We start from the raw sequence: 14,222 nt of genomic DNA on the forward strand, positions 1-14,222 counted from the left end.
CCCTTCAATGGCCAATGTGCCAAGAATTGGCTACAGAGCAGCTACAAAACCTTGCTAAATGTACCCTCCTAGTGCTGATAACAATGACTTTAATCAAGGGATCAATTACCAGCTCCTTCCAACCCTCATCCACTGTGTGAAGGCTCTTCAACAGCTGTGTTATGTTTCTGGGGACTGGGGAAGTTGGCTCACACACCTATTCAAAGTCTCTCCCAATCTGTAACAATGCTTCATAACCTGTGGCTGAAACACACAAGCTTTTACCCTTTTCAAAGGGAACCATTTTCCTTTTATTGGGAAGTCTGGTGTACTTTTCCATTGAAGCCTGAAAGAAGGATAGAGTGCTAGGCCCACTATCCTAGGTCCTTTCATCTTAAATATCTGTCCGTAAATGGTATGCAGTTCTGTAGCTGAGTATTATTACATCCAGTCCTCTTTCCTTTTTTTTACAGGTGAAATGTTTAATTATTTGTAAACATGGCCCCTTTTTCTGTCCATAGTGCAGTGTATACTATTGTGTCTCAGTAGTTCATTGGGGCTCACAGCATTACATAAATTGTGTTGCAGATACTCACATGAGAAGCACGTGTTATGGCGGTTACAAGAGAGGACAATGCGTCAGACCACTGCAAGGAGCAGTAACTAAATCAGAGTGTTGCTGTGCCAGCATTGAATTTGCATTTGGTGAACCATGTCTACCCTGCCCTGCCAAAAACTCAGGTAAGAATGGTTCAACACATATAGAGCTCACAATTCCTTAACAAATAAGTAAATCAACCTGTTAAAGCCATTACGTTTATCTATAACCACACACACTAAATTGTCGAAAATGAGACTAATTGTTTTCACTTGTGGGGAAATACGATATTCAGTATATTGTGCTGGTTTAGCTGAAAATCAGCAGAAGGGGAGACAACATTTTCTGTTCACACTAAGGATGGTCAATGAGATGCAAATCATTCCGAGTTGATGTAAATGTTTATATTAAATGCATGCAACTTGAAAACAGATTAATCAAATGCTACTGCTGCAGCATTTGATTGGTCCATTTTCAGGTTGCATACATTTGCATAAAATAAACATAAACATGTGCATTAACTTGGAATGATCTGCATGTCATTGACAGTCCCCAGCCTACACAAATGGAATGCTATAATGTCATCCACTTGAATTCTTGTTTTTGCCTTCAGATGGCCTCACATTTAGCTAAAATAAGGCACAAAGAAAAATAGCTCTGCCTTATAGTAATAATAATTTGCACTGATCCAGGAAGAAAAAGAAATTGAGCCAATTAATGAGCTAGAATCTGGTTAATTACCTGGCAGCTAGAGGCTTTGACGGCCTTACACACAGGTAGACACTGCACATCAGCACATAATCCAACATCCTTGGAGAGATAACCCTTCTCTCCCATTCCACTCCTGTCACTATCCTGCAATGTGTTCTGCATCTTCTATTGATTATATACAACTGTTATTTTAGCTGTAGGTTTGTGGGTTCTCTCATTGACCGTGTATTATAGCATAGATTGTGTCCCGCTTAACTGCTCCATTTTTTATTTGATATTTATACCTTTTTCTGAGATATACTATTCTGTTGTTGGTTTTCTTAATAATAGGCTGCAATGGTATTTCCTGTGTTTTCAGATGAATATCAAGCGCTGTGTAGCAGTGGCCCGGGAATAACATCTGCAGGAACTGGTATGTGTGGCTAATGTTCTGCAATATTGATGTACATCCCGAGCACTTGTACAATCAAAGAAGGTGCAGTAGGGAGGAGTTGGCCTGAAACTAGATTAGTGTAGTTGAAAATCATGAAGAATGCTTCCAAGCAAGCAGTTGTTCTATAGTGTTCAGGAAAAGATGAATTGCTGTTTCCCATCATCAATGAACCCTTATGTTCTACAGTGCTCAGAATTTAAGTGGAAAGTCTGAACCCTAAACATGTATTTTAGGCTTTGGATGAAATTGAAATGTGACAAGAGTTGAAATCCACCCAATGAGAGATGGCAATAAACACCTAAATGAGGCGCTAGTACTTCCTGTTTTTGCCCAACATACTTTTAAATTGTTATTGTTTCCCACAGATTGCACATCAATAAAATCTCAGCAGAAGTTGTACACCTTGCCTAGTCTAACCAAAACTAAAAAGATGTGGCATGAGTTTGTCTATTTAGTTTCTGGAAACATACTGCACATTTTTTTTCTATATCCCTTAAGAAAGTAATTAAAGAGGACCAATTGAAGAATCCATTCAGTACAAAACAATGTAACTACATATTGTATAGAATCAGCAATCTTGAAAGTTGCCAGAAGTAGGTTGTTGGTGACTTGTCAGCTTAGATAACTGCAAGTTATACATAAATTCATCTTGTGCTTAATGCCCCACGTGGACTGTTATTTTCCATACTGAACTTGTCTGTGTGTTGTAGGCAATGGGATGATATATATGTGCCAATGATATGAAGACATAACAAAATATTGTGTTTTATATCTATAGATATTAACGAATGTGCCTTGGATCCTGATATCTGTCCAAATGGCATCTGTGAAAATCTCCGTGGAACTTACAAATGCATCTGTAATTCTGGCTATGAGGTGGATACTACTGGAAAGAATTGCAATGGTATGACCTGCTCACTGTTCCTTTGCCTATGATGGATGTTATTTTGCTATTTTGGGGGTAATGAACGTATACAAGCAAACTTATAAGAATAAAAATGCGTGCATGAAAAAAGGGCGCAGTGAAAAAAGGGCCGGGCTGGATAACGAAATGGTGCCGGTGGATAGCGAAATCTGATAACAACAAACATCGTTGTCAAACTTGGTTAATGATAAAAACCGTTGTAAAAACAGCTGGGAAATAATAATGAAAAGATATTAACGTTAAAAATCGTTACGTAAATTCAACAATACAGCTTAACCCAACCCTACTCTCACACAGAACCCTCCCCTGGTGGTGCCTAAAACTAACCACTCCCTTGGTGGCGCTAACCCTAACCACTCCCGCGGTGGCGCCTAACCACTCCCGCTGTGGTGCCCAACCATAACCACCCCCCAGTGGTGCCTAACACTAACCACCCCCTAGTGGTGCCTAACCTTAACACCCCCCCCCCCCCGTGTTGCCTAAACTAAAACTAACTGCCACCCGGTGGTGCATAACCCTAACCACTCCTCCTGGTCGTGCCTAAACCTAACCACTCCCTCTGCAGAGACACCCTTTTACACATAGAAACGATAATATCTTTCATAACGTAATATCTGTACATACAAACAAAGTAATATGACAAAAACTATAACGTTGCAAGCTTCTAAAATGCTAACATACTTCAAAAACTTTAATGTTCTAATGTTCTTAATGATATTTATCGTGGTGCCCTTTTTTCTGCTTTTTTTTGCTATATTAATGATAATTGCATTAAAGTCTATGGTGGCGCCCTTTTCGTCCACCCTCAGCCGGCGCCCTTTTTTCCTGCTACCCTAATAATTTTTAAAAATGAAAATAATATTCATTTATATTCTGAAAACCCAGACGAATACAGTTGTTGACCTCTAGGGAGCATTTGGCTGTAAGGTGTTTTAATTTAAAGGAATAATGTAAATATAAATGTATTAAATCAGCTCCAAATTGCTCCCTGGCCAAAACTGAAATTATAATGCATTACTGGTTTTGCCCTATAAAGAGATCTGAAAACTCCAGGCTGCGTGGTACATGATGGAGAGGCTTCTGGTGAAAGCGATAAGAGGGAAAACCATGTGTTTGGGAGTTGCTGCCATTTAACTGCTTTGGGACCGCCACTAGTTAAAACAATGCCATACTTGTGGCTGCCTAAGCCTGATGCAGTGTAGTTTTAATGCCGATGGCTCCCATGCACGGGACACAAAGAAGCTACCCAGTCAGCACAAAACTCAGCTATTTAAAGACAGCTGAGTTTCGTACCATGGTCAGGAGTTGATTTAATTGGCTCCTGGCCCCCTAATCACTGCGAGCCAATCACAGAGATAGTGAAGTAAAAAAAAGTGGAAAAGGCTCTGGTCCTTAAGGGGCCAGAGCATATATGTAGGTCCAGAATGAGTTAAAATGGTATTATACTCCTTAAACTAAAATTTCAGTAACTACTCTTAGATACATAAAATAACACTTGAAAGCAATGGTGTGGCTTAGGTCAAAATGTGGACTATTTAAAAAAACTCTAGATGTTATAAATTGTTTGATGGGATGCACTGACACCCTGCACCTCACTAAAAGACAACAATTTGTGAGAAAACATGATTCAGAATTTTCCCCTTCACTGTTTCTTTTGAAAGTATTGTTTGAGTAATAAAGCTGTACTGTTGATCTTTTGCAGACATTGATGAATGTGCATTGAACAGACTACTGTGTGACAATGGACAATGTCGAAATACTCCAGGAAGCTTCTCCTGCACTTGTCCTAAAGGATATATCTACAAACCTGATCTTCAGACTTGTGAAGGTGAATGCATGAACTTCTATATCAAATGTTGCTTATAGGCTAAGATGTGAAGTATAGTTCACAGGAATTTACCAGCATTGTAAATATTACTTTGGATTTAATCCAAATAAATGCACCCCCCCCAAAAAAAAAAACCCAAAACTAAAATTAGTGCCTGCCCCATGGTAATATCATTCAAATCTAGTCTCCAGCAGTGTGAGGAGAGAATCAGCCTCTCAGGAGGTCATTTTAGTGATGCAACCATCTGGCCAGAAATCAGGACTTTGAAGTAGCAGATGAATCTCAGGGTAGGCATTTACATGCTCCAACCAGCTAGTTTGTTTAGTCTGGTAACATGGATTTTAACATCTGTGAGGACTAAAGCCTTGCACACGTATGGGGCATGTTAGCAGGGATCGGGATTTGATCCCTCTGGCAACATTGCAGGGCCAAGGATGTACAGGTGCATTGCTAGCCTAAAGGCTAGCAACATATTCTGTTGCTATGCGAGGGAGGAGGGCTGTCAGAGTGGTGCAGGAGGAGCGACAGTGGGGAGAACAATTCCCTCAGCCAGCGCTTTGCCAAATCACTCCACCAGGCTGATTGCTGGCTAATCGCATCAACTGTTGCACGGGGAACAAGTGTATCTAGTCTTATGAGACCAGTATGCTTGCCGGTGCCTTGTCTCAGCCGGATTGCCCAACGGCTACAGATGAACGTCCTATTAGCAATAAGAGACGGCACACCACTGGCTTCAATGATTTTTCTGTATTGGATGAACAAGTACACATCACTGGCCAGTAGGGTCGGGGGCCACTGTATTCACAGCAGATTTTCAGCAGAGGCGGTTATTACTGGTTTCAGCACGCTGACCATATTTGAGTTGAAAACTTTGGTGATAAATGCAAAGATAGCTGCTTAATTCTCAGTTCCATATATCATCCTATATGGCAAAATAAACTCTTTTCATGGATTTCATTTGGGAGATATCATATATACATATATATCTGTATGTATGTATGTATATATATATATATATATATATATATATATCTACAACTTTCGGTGGTGGTAGGATGAAGGCTCTTAGGTTCCTTTTTATCTTTCTTACCATCATTTGGTGAATCACAATAGCTGATAGTTCTGTTTTTCTACTTCTCAAGTCAAGTATTCAGTAGAGCCAGAGTTCATTATACCTCATGCTGATGATGTCTAAAGAGCTGAAACAACTGTATGGAAGTTGAATATCCTGTATAATCCTAGGTTGTGTCTGGGCTGTAATCCAGCATCAGTTTAGTATGTTAAACTAGCCAAAGGAATAACTTGCATGGGATTGCCAATTTGTTTATTGGATTTGTGACGGAAATGGTGAATTGTAAATGCTTTGTATTGGGCAGTGAAGGACGTAATGCTGAACTTCACTGCCCTTCCTGTCTAGGTCTGTATAATTACGGTACTTCTTTTTTTATAAAATGTCACAACCCCATATATCTCTTTTTATGTTCATTTCAGTTGAATTTTACACTTGTACTTATGATTGTCTTTTTTAAACACATTTAGTAGTAATACTGATCATTACTGGATGTATGATCTAACCATGACTAGTAATAACCAGATCTCAATGAAATACTAGTTCTTTTGACTTTTTATTTTTATTTTTTTCAGATATTGATGAGTGCGAGTCCAACCCTTGCATCAATGGTGCATGCAAAAATATCCCAGGATCCTTTGTTTGTGATTGCCCTACTGGAAGTACACTGGATACAACCAAGACCATCTGCATTGGTAAAAAAATAAACAAGCGTGTTTAAGCATATAAAATATTTATATTATTAAATGGCATTGCTACTTTTGCTTTTTGACTTAAGCAAGGTTTACTTCTCTCTCTCTCTCTCTCTCTTTTAGTAATAGGATAGGATAACACTACATGGGAAAATGTATATACATAAATAATTAAACTAACAATTGGCCATGCATACAATGAACTGTAAGAATGTATGTCAAGAACTGGCCATATGTGCATCAATTTTTACCAGCAGATTTGATAGCTCTGTTATCTATGATGCAACAAGCCACATTGATCATTACTTCCATAGATTTGCAGCAAATATGGATTGAAATGATGATCACATGGTGAATTTCAATCAATCTGAAATGGCAGGGGAGTGGCAGTAGATTGACGCCCCATAGTGTTGCACTGTTGGATACATGGTGAAATCTATTTAAAATCTGTCTGCAGTGTATGGGGGATCTGATCCCTCTCTGATCAGATTTAGAACAGAGAGGGATTGATCTATTTGCCATTTCTGTGTAGCAGTCTAAACATGTTTGGCCACCTTAAGAAATGTTAACCAACAATAGGCCATGCATGTTAAAAACATTAGAACTGTGTAACGTGCAAGAACTGTAAGTGACAAAGTGATTTTCATATTGTTTTCTGCAGAAACTGTAAAGGGAACATGCTGGAAAGATGTAGTGAATGGAAGGTGTGAAATCAACATTAACGGAGCCACCTTGCGATCACAATGCTGCTCTACGCTGGGTGCTGCCTGGGGAAGTCCCTGTTTGCCTTGTGAAGAAGGTACTCTTGCACTCACACCAACTAAATTTTCAATATATTGTCTTCTGATGTAACTTGTGCCTTTTGTTTCCTACATTAAAGCCTGAAGCTTCTTTTCTGTGCTGGGATTGTAGATAATTGTGTAAAGCACTCTACCGTCACCTACATATCACACAGAGTAGTACACTAAGACCTACCCACCTCTTACATAGAAATGCACTGAGCACAAGACGTCAAAGATGCCACCTCCCCCTTACACTGCAAAGATTACAGGATGTCAATATAGGTTTGTTAGTTGCACACTTCCACCCTTGTCTGATTAAGGACACACCTGATGTCTGAAATGCATAGCTGTACACACTTTTAACCTAAGATTTACCATTTTACCACAGAACTTCAGTTTGCTGCAGATCCTACACAGGCATAGCTTGCTTACCTCACCTATCAACCTAATTTTTCCTATAAATCCCATTATGTGATGTGATGTGCCTCTTCTGTTTTACCTATTTTTCCCTACTCAACTTTCTATTTCCCAACTATCTATGCTGCTATAAACATTATATGTGTCTTCTCACCGCGTGCATCTATCTTACCAGCCCCATAGTGTGCTCTCCCTCTGGCCCATCCACACCCAGTATCTGCTTCCTCAATTAACTATACTGCTATCCCCACTATATATATATATTAGTATCTCCTTCCGCAGTTAACTGTGCCCAGTTTCACCTATCCTACAGCTCCTACTGTGTGCTCTCCCACATCTCCTTCATCCATCTGTCCACACCCAGTATCATTACTACCATCCTCACTATTCTCTAAACCCTAATTTAAAAGGGTTCTTACTAAATAGGTGGCCAAACAACGAATTCACCACCTTTTAGCAACCTTCACTGAGATATCCACCGCATTGTCAGATGGGCAGGCCTGCTCGTATCAATCATGAAATAAATATGCAGCAGTGCTAGACTGCAATGCATAGATGTGTTGTGACTTGTGTTTTAAGAAAGCAAACTTTTTTCCTTAGTATTTTAGTAAGTGGGCTTTTTGGACCATTGTAGCCCCTCACACACTCCAATGAGTTCTGGTTCACCATGAGCTTGCTGGTTAGTCTGTACCTCTTGGTGTTTCAAGTCCTACTACATAGAGCCAAATTAATCCATGCCATGCACTGATTAGGATCAACCAATCCGAAACAGTCTGTATGCATGTTGGATTATTATGGATCAGTACTTATTGCAAGCTGACACATCATTGCATTCTGGCGGATCTGGAGGTGTGTTTAGCTTCTAAGGGTAACAATGGTTAATTTGCATATATTCAGCAGTGATGCACTGGGAGACATCTCAGGCTCACTCCAACCTGAATTATCGCAAATACTTTCTGTTTTAAGAAAGCAAACTTTTGTGTTGAGACTTGTGTAGCAGCTGTTGGCTTATACATTTCAGAGATATATATGGTAAGTTACAGATGTGAAAGTTTGCTGTTTGGTTGCTTTCTGATACACATTTTTCACACACAATTTTCAGGGTATTCATCATTTTTTTGTTTTGTTAAACAGATACTGTTTGTAGAAAAGGTTTTGCAAGATCGAGAGGCACAGCATGTGAAGGTAGGTTAACAGGAACTTTCAATTACATTACTAATATAGCCCTGAGTTTATATGTACATTGCATACTATCTTCTGTAAAATGTATTCTACACTACATCTTCTTGCTACCTACCTACTGTTACACAAGAAAATAGTGATGGTCAGTTAGATGCTGATAATGAGTTGATGCAAATCTTAAGTGAATTGTATACAGCTTGGAAATGAATCAATGTTAGCATCTGCTGTATTTGATGGCTTTATTTCCAAGTTACATAAATATGCATAAAACTAGCTTAAAGTGGATCTAAACTCAGAACTTCCTCTCTGTTCTGAAAGATTAAGCACAGCATGATAACCCTAAAGGGATTTATTTTCTTCATTACAATTTACAGTAATTCTAGCAAACCTGAAGTTTTAATTGGGTTAACTAGCAGGGAGCACAGAAAGAGTTAAGCCTCAGTCTTTTTCTTTACAGGCAGAGCCATGCCATTCTCATTTACAGCTACTGAATAGGTTAATCACACTCTGATGTAGCTAAACAACGCACACAGTTCAGTGCATTGGATTTCTACAGCATTTATATATTGAATGAAAACTTCTTATTGTGTGCTGAACAGGAGTTCAGGTCCGCTTTAAACCTTGCATTAACTCATTATCATTAGCATCTCGTTGTTCTAGCTATATTAAAACTGATAAGACTTTAAATTCTGTATTCGCCACACATGACAGCCTTTTTATTTGAAAGAGCAATGTTCAGGATATAGTATTTTGCAGGAACCAATTACCAACAATTTGTCAGCTATCCATATTAATGAAAATTAAGATGAAATTAATATGTGTTTCCATTATGTTATTTTATAAATGCAATAAAATCTATGACATTAGAAATACTGAACATGTTATTGCTTACTTGTTTTTAAAAAAGCAAGTAGCAGGGTTTCCATGCTTGCCTTTGCTTCAGTTCTTACTGGACCTGATTCTCTAAGATGAATGACTGCCAAAAGCAATCTTTTAGTTTAGTATCTCCACTCAGCCCTTGGTGGCGTTCCACAATAAGTGGAGAATCAGGGAGTACTATGACTCTCTGTGTATCTGGAGCCACAATCCGACCCATTGAAATTAATGGGGAATTTTGCATGCACATGTATATTTCCCTAGTCATAGGTGAGCATCACCCTGCATAACATATTTGGGGTTACTGAAAAACCATGCACTGTTCTTGTGACTTGATGACCAGTTAGGGAAACACTATTTTACATGATGGTGTCTTATGTTTCACTAACCTAGGACAGCTGTTTCGATTTGGTTCCACTCTTTTCCTTCTGGCTCTGTGCTTGTTGCAGATGTGTGACTCCCATGGCCCATATTCACATTTTTCTCCTAAGTTTTCTCCTAGGAAATAACTTTTCATCTGATGTTTAAAATAAACTTTTAAGCACTCTGTGATTAAAAAGCACCAAAAGTAGGTGAAAAAGTACTGTCAAAATCATTCAGAGTATGTTCTTGCTTGCTGGTGGCTTCAAAAACATTTTATTGAAAAGGTATGAAAATATCACCTAGGAGAAAACTTAGGAGAAAAGGTGAATTTGAAAAGTGAACCATGTTATTCTAATTACTTCTTTCCTTTAAAGGAAAATGAGAAAAAAAAGTCTTTACTTACCTGGGACTTCTTCCAGCCACTTGAAGTCTATCAGGTCCCGCTCTGAGGCTCCGCTCTCCTCCAGCCACCTACTTTTAGTTTTGGAAACTCGCTGACCCAGGCCAGGCTGTGAGCTTTTGCACATGCATGCACAGAACGCTTACGGCGGCAGGCACAGAAGCTCAGGACTCGGCGAGCTTCCAAAACTTAAAGCAGCTGGCTGGAGGAGAAGGGAGCCTCATCGCGGGACCTGATAGACTTCAAGGGGCTGGAAAAAGCACCGGGTGAGTAAAGATTTGCTTTTCTCACTTTGTTTTTTCTTTAAGACTAACTTGTTTATTGAATATTGCACAGACAAAATGTAAGGATAACATGGGAGAAAATGTGTTGTTCCTTGTTAAAGACAGTGATTCGTGAAAAAAAAAATCTTTATTTTTTTAAAATATTTTAAGTGTTAAAAGATTCAAGGTTTGGAATATTGATCATAATGGTCCACCAGCTACTGATGTATGGAGAAAGACAGTTCTTCCCCAATGTCAGGTCCCTGTAGACCCATGCTTTGTGCTTAAGAGAGTTCACTCCCCATGACCAAACACTTTGGCTTGTGTTTTTGTCTTGTGTTCACCATGACAAACTGGACACGCCTTGGAACGAGCTTGCCAATGTCAACACTAATAAAATAGGGTGGTCCCATCCTTTTCTCACTCTTAATTAAAACTATAAAGGCACGTGGAATTGTCAGCTATGTGTTAATGGCTGTTTCCAGATGAGAATTATGTAATCATGTCCACTGTGTTGCTCTCAATATCCATGACGGTAATAAAGCCGGGGTCTTCCTATGCCAACCTGTGAAGCACCGAAAGGTCATTTAGAATGCAGATACAGCATGCCATATTTAAACCTGTAATAGTCATAACTTCATAATTCATCAATGCAACATGTCAGAAAGTGGCATTACTTTTTCCTATGTCCAGTTTCCAAGGTTTGATTTCTGTGTAAGCCAAATAAAAACACTGTTTCCAAGTATAAAAGCAGGAACAACACAAATCAGTGGGCCTGACTTCCTAACATCCTGCATAATAAAATGGGTCTGAGCATGTATGAATTCACCTCAAAAATAATGAAAATGTTATTATTAAGGGCCTGAGCCCAGTGACGCAGTTGTGTCTGCTTTTCAGCTACACATCAATGTTACAGATGCCACAAAAAAGGACACATCTGTGTTAGTGGGCTCAGGCCCTTACTGATACCATTGGTATCAGCCAATCAAATAATCAAATAACAATGAAAAGAAGGCATGTCCGCCCAATGATCCCATGTATTTTCACCATTACTCACCAAGTATATATGTTCTGCATTCTGTTTTGCATATCTAAATGTAAATAAAATATTTACATTTACATTTCTTATAGATATACTGTATAATATATAATATTATTAATACATATATAATATATTTAGAATATTGTATACATTTTCCTGACATTGATCAATATCCTAAATAAAACTGATTTTAAAATAATTGTCCTTTCATAATTGTAAACCTATAGTTAATAGTTGTTTTTATCCATCAAACTAATGTACAGGTATGTACAGTATTAGAGAACCGTAAATGGAACTCTGACAATCATCTGTAAATGACTTTTGGGTTAAAGAAAGTAATATATGGTCTATAAAATATAGTCTGCAGGATAATTAAAAAATGTTTTTTTTAACATTAAATATATTATGAAAAGTCAGCCACTACAGTTTTTTGGGAGACAATGGCTTACATGCTACAACTGAACAACTGAATCATACTGAATATTTACAAGAGTTACTGGATTAGCAGGTGTGTGTATTTACCATCCAGTCAAGTCATGCACAGTGCACAGTTTTTTTTTAATATTGATCACATGAAGACCATTTCTGCAGTATTACTGATGGGCACAAACAGTAAAGGCATTATTTCTGAATGTTGTCATGGACCTTGTTTTCTCTTTTTTTTTACGTCTTTGGATCTTCCTTGTGGAATGATGACCCTGCATGCTCACTGTAGAAGGGTTATATGCCTTATGGGAATAATACCACACCCAAATTTGAAGAGCTCTTGATAAATGTTATTGTTTGGCTTCTTTCAGTAATGCACAATTTGTTTGTTTTGGATACAGATGTCAACGAGTGTGCAGTATTTTCTGGACTGTGCATCAATGGTCAGTGTGTTAACACTGTGGGATCCTTTGTCTGCCAATGTCCCCCAGGAATGACACTGGATGCTTCTGGACGCGTATGTCTCGGTATGATGTCATACACATTCACTAAATACTCATCCCCATCACAGTTGTTTGATTGAGCATTTTCTAAGGGCTCCCTAATGAATATTAGTCAGATAGTTGCATACAAAGGATGCAATCCAAGCAGGGAGCATTACATGTAAAATAAACAGGGAGGAGGGAATCTGTTGCCAATGGAAATAGATCACAGATGGATCAGTTGGATTTCCCTCTGAACTTGGACTGGAAATTAACACAAATAATAAGATAACTATAGTGATAATATGATTCTGCATATAGTAAGAAACAAAATAGGTCCATGAAAATACAGACTTTTGTATACATAAACATAGAGACATAGGAGTTGATTCACAAAGCTCGCTTAATTGTCACCTGAACTGTAAGGAGTGCTAATGTATGAGATAAACAGATAAGGAGAAATAGACCATGAGTTGAGTCAGTTAAGGAGAGATAAATCATGAGTTATGTTAGATAAGGAGAGATAAATCAAGAGTTACGGTAGATAAGGAGAGATAAATCATGAATTACGTTAGATAAGGAGAGATGAATCATGAGTTACGTTAGATGAGGAGTGATAAATCATGAGTTACGTTAGATGAGGAGAGATAAATCATGAGTTACGTTAGATAAGGAGAGATAAATCATGAGTTACGTTAGATGAGGAGAGATAAATCATGAGTTACGTTAGATAAGGAGAGATAAATCATGAGTTACGTTAGATAAGGAGAGATAAATCATGAGTTACGTTAGATAAGGAGAGATAAATCATGAGTTACGTTAGATGAGGAGAGATAAATCATGAGTTACGTTAGATAAGGAGAGATAAATCATGAGTTACGTTAGATAAGGAGAGATAAATCATGAGTTACGTTAGATAAGGAGAGATAAATCATGAGTTACGTTAGATAAGGAGAGATAAATCATGAGTTGAGTCATGAGAATTGTGAGTTAATAAGTAAGGTGAGATAATTTAACAGAAAACCTTTGTGACTCAGCCCCATTGTTACATAATACAGAAGTGGTAGACAACATAACTGTCATAGTGACAAATATATTGTAATTAACAAAATGTACAGAAACTTGTAAAACACAAAAGGAAGAGAACCTGGTCTATGTGAGCTTACAATCTAAAGAAAGTGAATTAGGGGCTGTGCAATTAAAGCTGGTGACTGTTCTCGTAGCAAGGACGTTTTTTTTAAATATAGGCTAGGTTTACAAAGGCAATATGTTCTTCAATTATCTTAAAGTAAACCTTAGGTGAAAATAAAACGATGAGATAAACAGTTACACCTGTGGTCCTAATCGTAAATAGGACTTTCCTGAAATCTCATTGTCGTATTTTCTGATTAAAATCTAAAAGTCTAAGCCTAACATTTTTAATGCCTCAGGTGAATTATGCCAGTTTTTTTTTAAGCAGGGGTCACAACACTTGCCAAAACTGCAAATGGTTTTTTGCACATAATGCTTCCCAATGCAGAATTACAGTGCAGTGGGAGTTACCTCTCTCAAAAATAATAAATCAGGTTTATATATAGAATTTTACCCCAAAATAAGTTTAATCATGTAACTTGAAAGCCCTTTCATATTTAACTATATAAAGGTATCACATGCAGCCAAAGGGCTGGTCCTTACATACTCCATACCACTGTGTTGTTTTGCAGCGGACAGGCAATAGACAAATACAATGGATCTATGACTTCACAGAGACCCAT

The 14,222-nt window shown here is 38.1% G+C and overlaps 1 protein-coding gene across 2 annotated transcripts in view; it reads left to right on the plus strand.

Annotated features, from left to right (window-relative positions):
• The window catches only part of FBN1 (fibrillin 1), a 291,197-nt gene that overhangs the window by 166,261 nt on the left and 110,714 nt on the right, over window positions 1–14,222 (plus strand). For both annotated transcript variants that reach the window (XM_068275426.1, XM_068275425.1), the window contains 8 exons: window positions 568–720; window positions 1,647–1,700; window positions 2,500–2,625; window positions 4,349–4,474; window positions 6,119–6,238; window positions 6,897–7,034; window positions 8,569–8,619; window positions 12,388–12,513. In XM_068275426.1, coding sequence (XP_068131527.1) covers window positions 568–720; window positions 1,647–1,700; window positions 2,500–2,625; window positions 4,349–4,474; window positions 6,119–6,238; window positions 6,897–7,034; window positions 8,569–8,619; window positions 12,388–12,513 — 894 coding nt within the window. The remainder of the gene's footprint in view (window positions 1–567; window positions 721–1,646; window positions 1,701–2,499; window positions 2,626–4,348; window positions 4,475–6,118; window positions 6,239–6,896; window positions 7,035–8,568; window positions 8,620–12,387; window positions 12,514–14,222) is intronic.

The sequence above is a fragment of the Hyperolius riggenbachi genome, chromosome 3, assembly GCF_040937935.1.
Source record: "Hyperolius riggenbachi isolate aHypRig1 chromosome 3, aHypRig1.pri, whole genome shotgun sequence".
Taxonomy (NCBI): Eukaryota; Metazoa; Chordata; class Amphibia; order Anura; family Hyperoliidae; genus Hyperolius; species Hyperolius riggenbachi.